General features: G+C 43.3%; 1 protein-coding gene across 4 annotated transcripts in view; it reads right to left on the reverse strand.

Moving 5' to 3' along the window:
* The window catches only part of CAMK2A (calcium/calmodulin dependent protein kinase II alpha), a 79,584-nt gene extending 64,660 nt beyond the window's left edge, over positions 1-14,924 (reverse strand). For 3 of the 4 annotated variants that reach the window (XR_012486648.1, XM_074291778.1, XM_074291775.1), the window contains exon 1: positions 14,592-14,894. Coding sequence is in view for 3 of the 4 variants with exons in the window: in XM_074291778.1 (XP_074147879.1) it covers positions 14,592-14,653 (62 nt within the window). In the remaining variant the exon portion in view is untranslated. Of the gene's footprint in view, positions 1-14,591 lie in introns of all 4 variants that reach the window. The other variant, XM_074291776.1, reaches the window with a different exon arrangement.
* Between the last annotated feature and the right edge of the window lie 938 nt (positions 14,925-15,862).

Here is a 15,862-nt window from a genome sequence, read left to right on the forward strand (position 1 = left end):
AGGGAAGGGAAGGAGGGAGGAAGAGAGAGGGAAGAGAAGGAAAGAAGGAAGAATGGAAGGATGGAAGGAAGAAAAGGCAACATGAGATACAGTAGAAAGACCATTGGATCTTAGATCCTGGATTCAAATTTTAGCTTTACTACTTAAATCACAGGTTATGTTTAAAGCTAGAAAACCAGAGTGTATGAAGCATGTCAAGTTCTCAGTACCTCATTTTGTAGATGAGGAAACTGAGGCCCAGTAAGAAATGACTTGCCTTCACACTATCAGCAAACAGAACTAGATTTGAAGTCTAATTTTTCTCACTTTTATTTTCTTTCTTTTGTTTTTGTTGCTGTTTCAAAGGCATATTTACAGGACTGTCTCCTAAGCAGCCCTAGAAGCAGCAGAAAAATCTCTGAAAATGGCACAGACAACTCACCCCCTTCTTGCATGGGAAAGGAGCAGATGTCTGGGGGCGTGGGGGGAGAGGGGGCTGGTGGCTAGGCAGTGTGTAAAAGGACAGGATAGGCAAGGGCTGGGGGAGAGGGGGAGATGTGGGGAGGTTCAATGGGAAGCATAAGGGTCTCAGAATAAGACCCTCCTGGAGAATATAAAAGGAGGTGGCAAACATTAGAGAAAGAAGCCTAGAGGTAAGAGGGGGTGGCAAGTGTTAGAGGTAGAAGCCTAGATCCTGGCTATAATAATAGAATAATGTGATGCTTTAAGTTTTACAAAGTGATTTCCTCACCCACATAAATCCCATGAAGTAGGATTTATTATTATTCCTATTTTACAGATGAAGTAACTGAGGATCAAAGAATTCAAATGATCTCATGATCATCTGGCTTTGGGAGCCAGCATTCAAATCAGGGTCCCTTGATTTCAAGTCCAGTTCTCACAAGGACATTCACACATTCCTGATATTAGCTCACACTCCTGTAGTTGGTTCACCAAGGACTTCCTTCACAACAACCCTGAAAAGTATTGTCATGCCCATTTTACAGATGATGAAACAGTGTCAGAGAAGTAAAGTGATTTGCCCAAGAACATATGATTGGTGTTGGAGCCAGTTTGTGAGTGTATATGAGTATGTGAACGCTTGATCACATCTCTTGGGGGGTGTACTACTCCTGGTGTCCACAGTATGGTGCCGGAGGATATCATCAGACAGCACTGGGGCAAGAGAGAACAGAACGATACAGATCCTTGCAGGGAACAGATATGACAAGAGAAAAAGAACGAGGAGTTCTTTTCATAACTGGTCTCCAATTCCCTCCACTTGGTGCCACCCAGATGGCCTGGGTTCCCAGCTAAGGAAGTGGGAGAAAGGAGGGGTCTAGACAGATGGGCTGGGAGTACGGGACCCATCACTGAGAATGTGGAAAACTGCTAATGGTCTGTGAGAAGGAACTGGGGTCTAGCCAGGACCTGGGCATCAGGGAGTCACACCAAGAAAATGGCTTTCTCACTGCCTGTTGAGCATACCCTTGGGAACCAAGTGCAAAGCTTCCAGTTGGGAGCTGCTAACAGTAAAGTAGCCTAAACCAGAGCCTTTAGATTTCAGTATTACCCATTACTGGGGCTGACTCCACTTGCCTAACCTCACCCACCGAAGACAATGTCTATCTTTCCTCCTATACTTTCCCCACAGAAACTTCCTGGTCTAGCTTCTTGGCCCCTCTGGTTCAGCAGAGAAACTCAATCTGGATGGTGATGCCCTTAAGTTAATAAAAAAGATTCAAGGCTCTGGGGTCAGAAAACTGGGGTTCAACTCTCAACATTACTATTTACTAGTTGTGTGATTAGTTAAATTTTCCAGATCTCTTCATCATTTCTAAAATGAAGGGGCTTCCCTTAGAGGGGACTTCCCCTCTAAGATTCTTTCTTACCTATAAACCCTGGACTAAAAGGAGTCAGACTCTTAGATTATGATTTGGACTTATATACAATATCTTTCCTACAGCTAGGCAAAGACTATATTTGTGGTGGAACAGTGTATAAGCTACAGGGCATCTTCATGAGTTCAAATCCAGCCTCAGATACTTCCTAGCTGCATGATCCTGGGCGAGTCACTCAACCCTGTTTGCCTCAGTTTCCTCATCTTTAAATAGACTGGAGAAGGAAATGGCAAACTACCTGCAATATCTTTGCCAAGATCCCAAAATCCCAAATAGGATCACAAAGAGTTTGGTATGACTGAAACAAAATGTGTTTGTCATAATGCTCAGAAAAGACATGCATCATCTCATCTGATTATTTAAGTAATTACTTTACCAGACTTATTATGCATTGTTCCTGTTCACATAATCTGTGATCTATCCTTCATGCTCTTTCTCACATTCTACATTCTGTTTCTCAGTGCCTGGAATACACTTAGAATCTTTTCTTTCTTTTAAAGCTGAGCTTAAACATCTCCCCAGAGAGGAAACTTTCCCTAATGCCTCTGGCAGCTACTGTCTCCTCTCCACCTCAAAATTACTTTGTATTTATTTTATATGTATTTGATGTGTATATTTCTTTCCCTCGATAAAATGTAAACTCTTTGAGGGCAGGGACTGCTACTTTTTTGTTTCTGTATCTCAAGTACCCAGGACTATACATGGCAAATAGTAAGTTGGTACCTGATAAATGTTTGAATGCTTGATTGATTCCTTTTTTAAATTGTAATTAAAGTCTTTTCTTTGAGTATTCTATTTTTCCAAATACACTCAAAAATAGTTTTCAACATTTACCTCTGAAAAACCCTGTGTTCCAAATTTTTCTTCCTCACTCCCTCCTCCCTCCTCCCCAAGACAGCAAGCAATCCAATATAGGTTAAACATGCGAAGTTCTTTTAAACATATTTCCATATTCATCATACTGTGCAAGAAAAATCTGATCAAAAGGGGAAAAAAACACGAGAAAGGAAAAAAAAACAAAAAACAAGCAAAGGACCACAATAACAAAAAGGTGAAAATACCACGCTTCAATCCACATTCAGTCTCCATATTTCTTTCTCTAGATGCGGATGGCACATTCCAAGCTTGATTGATTCTTAAACATTATTATCAGCAGGAAGGGCCAGAAAAGGAGGTGGGTGAATCACATATTAAGAGAGATATAAATGAATAACCAAGTACTGAACCCATCTATATGAAAGATTGAAAGACCTAGAAGAGATTTCCAGCATATTAGGTTGTCCCTCTGAAACACATCAAGGAGAATCATAAGAAGGCTTGGATGGATTGCAATCTGCACTGGTGTCAGTCAATAGAAATTTATTAAATGCCTATTATGCCAGATACTGTGCTAAGTGTGGGGAATATGAAGAAAGGTAAAAGACAGAGACTAATGTCAAGGAGTTCACAGTCTAATGAGAGAGACAATATCCAAATAACTATGTACAAATAAACTATGTATAGTATCGTTTGTTCAGCTGCTCAGACTCTTTGTGATCTCTTTTGGTTTTTTCTTAGCAAAGACACAAGAGTGGTTTGGCATTTTCTTCTTGAGTTCATTTTGCAAATAAAGAAATGAGGTGAACACATCACATTTGAACTCAGGTCTTCCTGACTTCAGGCTCAGTGTTCTATACACTGTGCTACCTAGCTGCCCATATATGGCATAAATTAAATTTGATCCACAGAGGGAAGGCACTGATGTTAAGGGGAAATGGAAAGGCTTCCTAGAGAAAGTAGGATTTTTAGCTATAGAAACCAGGAGGAGGATATGAGGAGGGAGACTGCTTTATATAAGGGCAACAAGAATGAAAATTTCTGGAGTCAGTCATCACTGAGTTGCAGAGTAGGGGAAGGGGGGAGCGGAGGAAATTGTGTAAGAAGACTGGAAAGGTAAAAGTCTGGGGATTATAGGAGACTTTGAATATCAAACAAAGGATTTTATTTTAATCCTGGAAGTAATAGGGTATTACTGGAGTTTATTGAATATTGAAATAGTCAGACTTGCTCTTTAAAAAGATAGCAAGTGGATAGAATACTGGTCCTGAAATCAAGAGAACCTAACTTCAAATCCAGCCTCAGACACTTAACAATTAGTAGTTATATGGCTCTGGGCAAGTCACTTAATCCCAATTGCCTCATTAAAGAAAAAGATTCTATAAATTGGAGTGGGGAGAAACAGGAGACATTGTGAAAGTCTAGTATCAAAGTATCAAAGCAATGGAAGCAACAAAATATTTTCTCAAGTCTGGACCGTGTACAAATGTCCCTCCAAGGCTGCAAACTAGTCACTCTGTATTTTAGTCTTAGGCAATTGTCTGGGGGCCTTGAGAAATTAAATGACTTGTCCATGATCACACAAATAGTGTCAGACCCAGGCAATATCTGAACCTATGTCTTCTGGATTTCAGCTTTGGTCCTAAATCCATTATGCCAAATTCTTTTTCTAATCTTCATCATCATCATAATCCCTTATAACCATCTAATAATGCTTTCCATTTTTCAGAACCCTTTGCTATCTCATTTGATATTCCTGAACTGCCCTGTAAGGGTCAGGACAGTAATTAGAATGCCCATTTTACAGATGAAGAAACAAAGCTTCAAAGAGGTTAAGGTACTTGCCCAAAAGTCACATTGACACTAAAAGACAGAACCTATATTATAATCCAGGTCTCTAGTCTCCCAATGCAGGGCATTTTCCTTCTCCAGCCACACTAGGCTTCTCAAACCTGCTTGGCCCCGCACCTCCCCCTGACATAGATGGCATCTATAGCCCAATCCAGGATCCTGAGAGCTTAGCATCCCTCTGGCAGATGCCACGGGGACATGATGTATTGGAACTGTCTCAGCCCGGAGCCTTGGCCCACACCAACGCAACAGCAGCACAGAGGGTACACAGAAGGCCTGGGAGATGGAAGATTTTCTTTGATGCTGAAGAACACTAAACCAACAGAAGTTCCAACATATTCCTTGTTTTGGCTGCTGTTATTTTTTTCTTGAATGGGTTACAAAAAATAAAATAAAAGGACATAAAACAGAAAGATCCTTTCCAGCAGAAATGTTCTGATTAATGATTGTCAGTTGGCAGAAGACCTACAATCTTTCTGGGAGGAGTTTAATCAATGGTCAGCAACATGGTAAATCAAAAGGAATTTGTCTTTGATGCCCCTTCCCCCCACTTTTTTTTTTTTACTTCCCAGAAAACATTTTGGTCTCACTGGATCATATTTCGGTGATATTTGGGGGCAGGGGAGAGGTTGGCTGCTGCTGCTGAATGGTGAGGTCCATTTGGAATCCAAATCTGACAGTCACTGACTAGCTTTGTGACATCAAGCAAATCAATTAGTCCCCTCTAACCTTAGTTTTCTCATCTGCAAAATGGTAATAATAATTATGTTACTTAACAATGTTATAGACATTGTCAATACTCCATTTTATATACCAATATATTTATACAAAATATAAGCTATTATTATAATTTATTAGAATAAGGTTCAAAGATCCCTTGAGCATGAAGGGAAAAATAAAACCAGAAGAGATTGCATTTTAAAAGCAGAACCTGAAAAGAACCCCATTCAATAGAAAAAATCTTGTTAATGGTGGACTTCCCAGGCATTGGGGGGAAAAAAAAGATGTGAGGGTGAAAGGTTGTCTTCTTAGTGCTTCTGAAACACTTTTAGTTCACATATATAGCCTTTTACAGTTGACATAGCACTGAAAAGTTGTTTACATAGCACTTTATATATATTATCTCATTTGAAGCATACCATGAAGGAAATCATCTATTCTTCCTACACATTATATTACCTATTCCTCTTTCTGGAGATTAAAAGATCATTTAGGGCACTTGGGGCTGTGGAAAGTTCACGTTGCCTAGGTGAGCAATTCCTCTCCTGGAGGGGCTATTATGTATTTTAAGCACCAAATGGAATGAATGAATCAAAGGAAACTGTTAGCTATTTAACTACATTCCCAGCCTGGATCCAGATCTGTTCTTTCAGAGTGTAGGCATTTGGTCTAATTGGAGGACAGAGTGACCCCTCAGAGAGAAAGACTAGAGTGTAGAGGGAGAGGGAAACAGGAAGTGAGGGGGCACAGTCTAGCCTTCGAAATCACAGAATTTCAGATCTGGAAGAGACCCCAAAGCGCATCTACCTCCAATATCTTCCTGAAGCAGTTATCATTTGGCTTCCTTTTAAAAACATTTCTGTCAATGGGGAACTCATCACTTATTCAAATAACTAATTACATTTCTGGAGATCTTAAAGCAAGGGAACCTGAGTTTTCTAGGCAATCAACCAAAATTTATTAAGTGCCTACTTTGTGTGAGGCAGTGTGTGCTGAGCACTGGAGATACAAAAAGAAGTCATTCCCTGATGTCAAGGAGCTCACAATTTAATGGAGGAGAAAATAAACAAATATATATTCTCAAATGGCTATATTCAAGACAAATAGGAAATAAGTAACAGAGAAAAGGCACTAGAATTAAGAGAGGTTGGGACAGGCTTCCTGTAGAAGATGGAATTTAAATTATAAATAAGGGACTTCTAAGAAGCCAGTAAGTGAAGATGAAAGGAGAGAAGCAGGATGATCTAACAGGATCAATGGCCACGTAGATAACCTCTTCCCCTTTTGCCCCCTCCTACCACACTACTACCAAAAACCATTACTGCTTCTTTTCCCTTTTAAGGAAGGTCTCCAAAAGGCATGCCTTTGGTTGAAATTCCAGGATAGCCAAGTTATATGACATCTCTATTAGAAAAAGACAAATGAAGGGTGCCTAATCCAGAGCCCTGTTGAGGATGGAGGGGATTTAGGGGCATGGGATTTAGAGCTGGAAAGGCCCTGAAAGTCCCCTTATTTTATAAAGGAAGAAAATGAAATCCAAAAAAGAAAAATTATTTGCCTAAGGTGATATAGCTAAGTTTGGCAAATCTTGAATTTGAATGAAAGTCATGAAGTTCTCAATCCAATTTCCAAACTTTTTTTTTTTTCAGAATAATTTAGGGGCAGTATGAGAGAGCTAAATGGCCTTGGATTTAGAAAGCAGTCCATAAACCAAGGCCTATTTCACAGTAAAGATTTGCTCACTAAAGTCATTATAACCACTCACATTTGTGACTGTTTCATGATTTTCAAAATGCACCCATTAAACTGTGATAGCGTGAAGAACAGGTGCTCTCTTTTATTTTTCTTTGAATTGTCAACAGTAAACATACTGCCTGGCACATAGTAGGCACTTAATAAATGCTTATCGACTAATTCAATACCTCTAATCTCTTTGGATCCTCATAATTCCCCTGAGAGATAGTAAAGGCAGAAATTATCCACATTTTTCAGATGAGAAAGCTGAGGTTTGGAGAAGGTAACATTTTCCCAAGGTCATAGAATCTCAGATTCTCTGAGAAATTCCAGAATTATCTAATTTAACCCCTTACCTAGTGCAGGAATCTTTTCTATAATATTTTCAACAAGTGGCTATCCACCCTCTCTTTGAGCATCTCTCTCTATGAGTAATTCACTTTGAAAGCATCTCATTCCCCTTTGGGCAATGCTGGTTTCTAAGAAATTTTTTTCCTTATACAAAGCCAAAATCAGCCTCTTTGTGACTTCTCAGCAGTCCCAGTTCTGTCCTCTGTAGTCAAAGGGACATCAGCCATGTGCCCCCTAAGTCATATTTTTCTAAATAGACCCAATTCCTGATTTCTAATCCCTTTACCATTCTGGGGTGCTATCTTCTACAGGACCCTTGAATTTTTTTTAACTGAACCTGTGACTTGAATAGTATAGAAAACCCCCAGATAAGGAAATTCCTTCTCTACCAATACAGAAGCATTTGCTCTGAAACATAGTTTGAGAGAGTTGTCTGAGGTTATTGAAGAACTCATCCAGTGTTCCTTAACTAGTATTCATCAGAGATGGAACTTAAACACCCCCACCCAGAGGTTGGGACCCTTATCCATATTTCACGCTGCCTCTCCAATTGCCCTTCCTAAAACATGGTGCTCAGGGCTGGAAATGGTACTTGAGATGTCACAGGGCCAGTGGAAAGGACAGTAGAAATATAACTTCCCTTGCCCCGTTTTCTAGGTTTCTATTTATGCAGCCTCAGACCTCATTAGCTTTTTCAGCAGCCCACATCTCCCCCATTGTATCTCAAACCTCAGGCAGCTGATTTTTCTTTCTAATTCATGTACAGGACTTTACATTTGTCTCTATTAGATTCCACCTAATTAGATTAGGTCATCTGGCTAGTAAGAGAAAGAGTAAGGATTAAGAGCCAGATCTCTTAGTCCCTAGTCCAAGGGCAAGTTTTTTCTTATCCCAGGCTGCTTTTCCTGCTCCACATTCCATCCCACTTATTAGCAACAGCCCCTCTTTCATCAAGGGACCCTTCTAGTAATAGTGCCTTGAAGATATATAAAATTTAGAACAGAAAGAATTTCAGAGAGCATCCCATTCAACTCCTTAATTTTGAAGACTGAGAAAAAAAGAGAGAGAGAAACTGAGGTCCAGAAAGGTTGTCATTTGTCCAAGGTGCTGAAAAAAGGCTTCAAAGGCTCTGGCAGTAAGGAAGTGTTACCCTGGTGGATGGGGTGGGTGGATGGTATGTCATGGTGAAGATGGTGGGACAATGCTACTTTTTGGTGAATCTTCAGTTTGTGTGTGCGTGTGTCTGTCTGTGACGGTGTGTCTGTGTATGTATGCACACACACACGCATAACATGATGCAAAGATGTTGGAACAGCATTCCTGTGGATACAGATCTTTGGAAAGGCAGAATGTGTGTGTGTGTGTGTGTGTGTGTGTGTGTGTGTGTGTGTGTGTGTGCTTGCGCCTGCGTATGAATGTATGCTTGTGTGTGTCCACTGGCTCTGGCATCAAGAATGTTGCATTTTGTAGAGAGAAAGCTTCCCCAGGGGGTACTGCAAGAAGAGCTTAGTGTGGGGGTGTGGGGAGAGGGCGTGCACTCCAGTCGCAGTCTGTGGGTCCCAGATTGCAGGGGGAGTTGGCAGTGGTGTCAGTGTGTGTTGCGAGGGCTCTGTCGATTGTCAGTGTGTCTCAGCCTGTGTGGGGGTGGCTGAGGGGGCGCCTGAGCCATGCTGCATGCACCAAAGCCCAGTCTGGGAGGAAACTTGACTTTCCTTCCCTCTAGAAGGATGGCTCAAGCTGACTTAGAATCAAAAGAATCTGTAATGGACTTCAGAATAGAATGTCAGAGCTGGGAGGGACCTCAGAACAAAGAATGGCAGAGCTGGGAGGGACCTGAGGACATAGAATGTCTGACCCTGAAGGAGTCTTTTAACAGACAATGTTGTGGCACTCTTGGACCTTCTCTGCACCCTTTGCTCCATTCCCCTGTACCCTGCTCCCACCTCCCTCAACGATCTGCTCAATGTTCACAAGCTGCCCAGAGTCTCTCACATTCCACAAACAAAGCTTCTGATGCATTCTTTCAAACTGAGGTAGTCGGGAATGGAGTATATTATTCTCTGCCTCCCTCCACCCTAGGGTTATTTGCATTTTAAGGCAGAATCTTGGGAAGATAGGATTTAACCCAAAGGAAAAAAAAATTAATGAGGTTATTGAAAGCCAAGAATTCAGAGCTGGACTACTAGGGAGGAGATAAGAGGGTCTGCTATCTTCTTCATCAATAGTGATAAGACTGGAGAGCATCCATCAATGTCAAAGGCAGCAAGCGCTTAAAGTCACCTTTCACATCACCAAGACCTTTTTATGGAAATGATGGATTATTATCATGTACTGATTATTAAGTCCATTATGTCATAAGACTTGTCTAAGGACTAAAAATAAAATATTAATGCCTTATTATTGCTTCATTTTATCATCAAAACATCTTTGTCAGGAAAAGATATTCCCATTCTTATCAATATTATTTCCATTTTACAGATATAATCTCAGGCATAGGGAAGACACTAAAAGTCACACAGTAGGTGAGAAGGGGAGGTAGAATTACAACTCAGGAAAAGAAAAGGCAAGCTCCTTGAGGACAGAAACTCTTCTTTTCAATTTTTGTCTCCCCGGTGTCTCGCACATAGTAGGCACTTAAAATGTTTGTGGAACTGAATTGAACTAGATTTTCAGTCTCACAGGAACTTCTAAAAAGCCATGCTATTGTCCATAGGTTTATACATACATAGAGAGAGAGAGAGAGAGAGAGAGAGAGAGAGAGAGAGAGAGAGAGAGAGAGAGAGAGAGAGAGAGAGAGAGAGAGAGAGAGTGTACAGGGAAGCTGCCCAGGGCTTTTCTACTGAGGCTTTTTTCTGTGGGCTGGGGAAGGTGGGCAGTGTGCAGGGCTCTGAGTAAGAAGACACCTCCATAAGGAGCTAAAAGTCTTTGTTTTGCTCTTTCACACCTTCCCAGCTGAGGCAGCCCCTGCAGATATCCAACTCATTTTAACCCTCTTCCTTCCCCCAAGTCAATCAATCTTCAATCTCTCCTTTCCAAAGAGAAAGAAAAGTGTGGGTTGCATTCTCTCTGTGAGTCTCTATCTCTTTGTTTCTGTCTCCTTCCATATGTTTTTCTCTCTCTCTGTCTCTATCTTTCTCTGTGCCTCTATCTCTCTCTGTGTTTGTCTGTCCATCTGTCTATCTCTTCCCCCTCCTCTTTCCTTCCCTTCGCTTCTTAATGCATCTCTCCCCCCTTTGTCTGTCTTTCCCTGTTTCTCCTCTCCTCTTCTTCCTCCTCTTATTTCCTTCCTTCCCTTCACTTCTGATCTCTCTCTCTCTCTCTCTCTCTCTCTCTCTCTCTCTCTCTCTCTCTCTCTCTCTCTCTCTCTCTCTCTCTCTCTCTCTCTCTTCCTTTCCTTTTCCCTCTCTAATAAAACCCACTTCTGAAGCTCTTTTTGAGCAATGCTGATGATTACATACTGCCGCAGGATAATTTCCTTCCTCCTTTCTATAACCTGTCATGGGGGTGGGATCTAAAGCCTCAGAGAATGTCAAAGCCACAAGGAGGCATCTCTGCTATCCTCCTCCTCCCTAGCAATGGGTCTGTGGTTCCCTATTCTCCTCTTGGAGGATGTAGCCCCTAACCACACCAAGAAAAAGACAGATTTTAAACTGATAGCCCTGGCTAAGACCTGCCCCAGGATATGGCCTTTCCTACCTCAAGAGAGAAGGCAGGACCTCCCACATGGTTTAAAGTATAAGATTTCTCTGGACTGCAATTTCCTTGTCTCTCTACCCCTCAGACCCAGGATCCTCTCACTTTCCCTCACCTAACCCCCTGGCCTAGTTGAGCATGGTCACAGTTTCCATAGCTCCAATGCTTTGAGGTTTAGAAAGTACTTTCCTTGCAACAATCCTGCGAAGCAGGTAGTGAAAGTGTTATTACATAGTGAATCTAAGCTGCCTTGAACCCAGATCTCCAGCTTGTAAATACAGGACATACAGGACCCTCTCCACTGGGCAGAATGCTGCCTAAACAAACGTGTGTGTGTGTGTGTGTGTGTGTGTGTGTGTGTGTGTGTGTGTGTGTGAGAGAGAGAGAGAGAGACAGAGAGAGAGAGAGAGAGAGAGAGAGAGAGAGACAGAGAGAGAGAGAGAGAGAGAGAGACAGAGACAGAGAGACAGAGAGAGAGACAGAGAGAGACAGAGAGACAGAGAGAGAGAGAGAGAGAGAGAGAGAGAGAGAGAGAGAGAGAGAGAGAGAGAGAGAGAGAGAGAGAGAGAGAGAGAGAGAGTATGTGTATATGTGGTTATGGGAGAGGTGTTGAAGAGATGAAGAGAAAATGGTCATTTTAATTCTGAGGCTCTCCTTCCTCACTCCCAGAATGACTGATCAATCAATAGGGATTGATTAAACATCTAATTCATTTAGGGTCACCGTGATTTGACAGATTCTAATCATCTCCTCTTTCCTGACTTGGCCCCTAAGACTAACCTGGAGATCTTTTGGCTCTATCCTATCTGGGATTCAACTTGTGGTCATTTTATCTGCCTGCCAGAGCCTTCTTAATAGCCCCTTCTTGGAGACCATAAACCTTAAAGTCATCTTTGTTGCCCAGAGAAGTGCCAGAGGATCCTTGTGCCCATCTTCAGCCGTGACTCTGGCCATCTAAGGATTCACAGGATTTAGTCTTCAAAATCCTTTGGTTCTACTCTAGCCCGTTTATGAGAAGCCAAGGGAAGGACTTGCTCAGGGTAACAAATCTTGTGAGAGACACTGCCATATCTGGCTCTTTGGCAGAAAAAGCCCTTACAGATCAAACCAAAAATATTCCCAGAAGTAAACATGTCAGAGGTAGTATGATCCTGTCAGGATGGAAGATGGGACTCAGTCATAACCTTCTCCCAAACCATTACCCTGTCCTGCCTTGTTTTGCCTTGCATTCTTTGCCAGCTCCCAGAAAATTTTTATTTCTCCCCTGCATACGCAGCCGCATGCAACATACACACATCCCCAATCTGTGCCAGTGTCCAGCCTTCTTGCACAAAGTATTAAAAAGCTCAGTCCCCACATACTTCCTCATACACCTTCCATCGCTTTCCTACTGTGACTACCTCCCAGCCCAGCAGTGTCTTGCACCAGGGCACACCACTCCCCAAAGAGCCGATGACAGGAATTTGCATGTGAGTGCCAAGGACCATGGAGGAGAAGCCTCTAGAAGGCGACATTCCAACAACACCCCCACAGACACCCAATATTCCATAATATCCTTCTCCTCTTGGGGCAAAACATCACTTTTACTTTCACTTAGAGTGACTGAGTCACCCCCTTTCCCTGTCACTATTTATCCACCTCACAGCCATGCAGTCTCAGAGAAACCAAAAATGGGTGCACCCCAAGAGGCAGCTGCTCATGACTAACTGCAATTGCAGGATCTCTTCAGTGCCTTCATGGGTAGTATAGGATTATTTTACTTCCTGAGCAGAAGAGTCATATTCCCTAAGTTCCCCAGCTCTGCCCAACCTAAGGAAGCACCTCTCATCTTCCCCAGGGGAAGTCCTCTAAATCTGAGCCCAGCTCGAACATGCTAGTGCGTATGATTATCTACGTCCCTTATAGATATTCACAGAATCTGCAAGGACATGCATGAACATATGCACATGCTTATGCTGGTATTACATATGTACCCTCTGTGATGGCGCGCACGCACACACACACACACACATACACACATACACACAGAGCCTGCTCATGTGCAGACAGCTTTCCTAAACATATGCATATAGCCAGCCTCCCACACAAGCACATATCATATATCCAGATCTTGCGCACACACCCCACGCTGGAATACCTTCTCAGGAACCCAGCCTCTTTCCACATACATGTTCACACATCCAGTAAGCCCTCATGGATGCAGACCACATACCTATATGCAGGAATGTATAAGAAATATGCCTTTACATATGTTCACAAACAAAACCTAAATATGCACACATACATGCACATGTTCATACACTCAGCATTCTTCCACACAATGCACATGCAGATGCAAACCTGAGCTCTTTCATGGATTCACACAAGATGCTTGCATTTGCAAAGATACAATCCCTTACACACACACACACACACACACACACACACACACACACACACACACACACCATCCACAGTCTGACTGACTGGAACCCAGACTTGAATGTCTGGTACCTCTCTGTCTTGCAAACACTCCAGTCATAGGAAGAAGACAGGGAGTTAAACACTAAAGGGACAATGTGGGGTAGTGAATAAACGTCAGATTTGCAGGCAGAGGAACAAGGTTCAAATCCTGTTTCTCCCACTTAATACCTGTATGACCTTGGGAGAGACATTTTGTTTTTTTCATCTATAAAATGGGAGGTTTGGACTTGATCCAATTTGACTCCAAACCCTATGACCCAATGCAGATATTAGCTCTTAGATGCCTAACCTACTTCTTACAAGATCTTAGTGCTCCAGGTTGCCTGAAGGTTCTATCACAGTTACCCTCTCCCCACAGCTGCTAAAACTGCAAAAATAAAGTTCGGAAGTCTACCTGACAGCCCAGTCCCAGTGCCTTCCCCTTCTGTCCCCTGCATCGACCAACTCTAGCCAACATTCACAAAACCAGGCTGAGCACTAGCAGGTTGGTACTGGCCAGCCATGCCCAAGCACCTCTCTGTCCTTCCCTACTTTGCCAGCCGTCAGTTCAGCCAGGACCGTTGGGCCACGGCTCCCTCGGCTCTGTCCCTCCCTGTCCCTCTGGGCTCAAGGGCTCAAAGACACCTTCCAAGCACGGCTCCCTACAACCTCCTCCTCATTCCCACGGGGCAGCCGGGCTTTAAGTCTGCACGGACCAGGCTAAGGACTAAATAAATGCTTTTTTCTTTCCCTCCTTCGTACTGCCAGGGCCCTCTGCAGAGCTAACTTTGGCTGGGAGGAGCTTCCTCAGAAAAGTTGGCCGCTCTCCACAGTCCGGGCAGTGGGTGCACACATGTGCATGCAGCCTGGGGCATCTGGGAGTGGGAAGTGCATGGGTGTGCAGGGGCATGCTGGGGGTTTGCATGCATTCCCGAGCGAGGGTGAGCTCGACAAATGAGCATGGGTCACGGACCTGGACACTCATACATATGCACACACACACCCCTCTACGATTCCTCCAAAGACAACCGTTCTGGTCAGCTTCCCTTCCCCCCCCGGGGAGAGGTCAGCCTACTGCCCCCTTCCCTCACAAAGGAAACTTACTTGCCCAGTTCCTCAAAGAGCTGGTACTCTTCAGTGAAGCGGGTGCAGGTGATTGTGGCCATGCTGCCCAGCAAGGCAAGGAGGCAAAGCCAGGTGAGGAGAGCTGTGGAGCTGGAGAAGAACTGGGCTGGCAGGCAGGCGACGGCTCACAGCTCACTGTGCCACTCCTCTCCCCGGCTCCTCTGGGGGCTCCCAGCTGCTCGCTTCCCCGAGCAGAGGGAAATGAGGGAATGGGTTTGATTGGCAAGCTTGGAGATAATGATGAGGGCAATTTGTCTCCTCTAAGCCTCACAAGCCTTCGTCAGCATCCAGGTTCCCATGGCAACCACCTCTGAAACGCCCTGTTTCCGTTACCCCAGCAACTGCCTCCCAAACACCTGCAGGCCACAGGGCCCAGGTCGGGGGCGGGGAAAGAGGAAAGCAGCACCCAGGGAAAGGGAGGAGGAAAAAGAGAAGAAACTTACTCCCCAGATAAAATAAATAAATAATCCCCCCACCCAACCCCAAACACTGGGGTGATTGAAACAGATGGATTAAGTGGGGCAAAAAAAAGGTTGTCATGGCAACTACCCTTGCCACATTTCAGGATGGTCCCTGAAAAGACAGGATGCTGTTGCCCAGGCAACTACATCTTATCCTCCAGAAAAAACAGGTATTGCCCTGTTGCCCTGGCAACATTCAAGTTCCAAGGTTTAGAAAAAAAATGATGTCTAATTCATCCAGACCCACATACATCTCTTTCTCAATTCACTCTCCTTTCTCTCTGTTCACCTTTCTTCTCTTTCCTATCTCTTACTTCTCTCTTTCTTACCTCTTTAATTCTCTTTTTCCTCTCTCACCTCTTTCTCAGTTCCAATCTTTCTCTCCCTTCTCATTTATTGCTTTTCTTTAACCTTCCCTTTCTCATTCATCTTTTTCTCTTCTCTCCTCGCTCATGTCTCTCCTTTCTTTTCTCCCAAATACCTTCTCTCTCCCTTCTTGTTCACCTTTCTCTCCTTTTTTTCTCCCTCATCTCCACTCTCTCACTTCTGTTCTCACCTATTATGTCTCAGCTCTATGAACTTTTTAAAAAGTATCCTTCCCTATCTCTCATCCCCACTCTCATCTCTTCTGTCTCCCTTCCCCCCAACTTTCTACTTCACTAAGTTCCTACTGTTGTAACTGCACACCTTGTTAGAATCACTGGCACTGGAAGGAGGCCAGAAGAGAAACTTCATACCTGGGGTCTTGGAGAGAAGTCTTTCTTGTGATGCAAGTCATGAGCTGGTCCT

Source organism: Sminthopsis crassicaudata, chromosome 2 (assembly GCF_048593235.1).
Source record: "Sminthopsis crassicaudata isolate SCR6 chromosome 2, ASM4859323v1, whole genome shotgun sequence".
Lineage (NCBI taxonomy): Eukaryota > Metazoa > Chordata > Mammalia > Dasyuromorphia > Dasyuridae > Sminthopsis > Sminthopsis crassicaudata.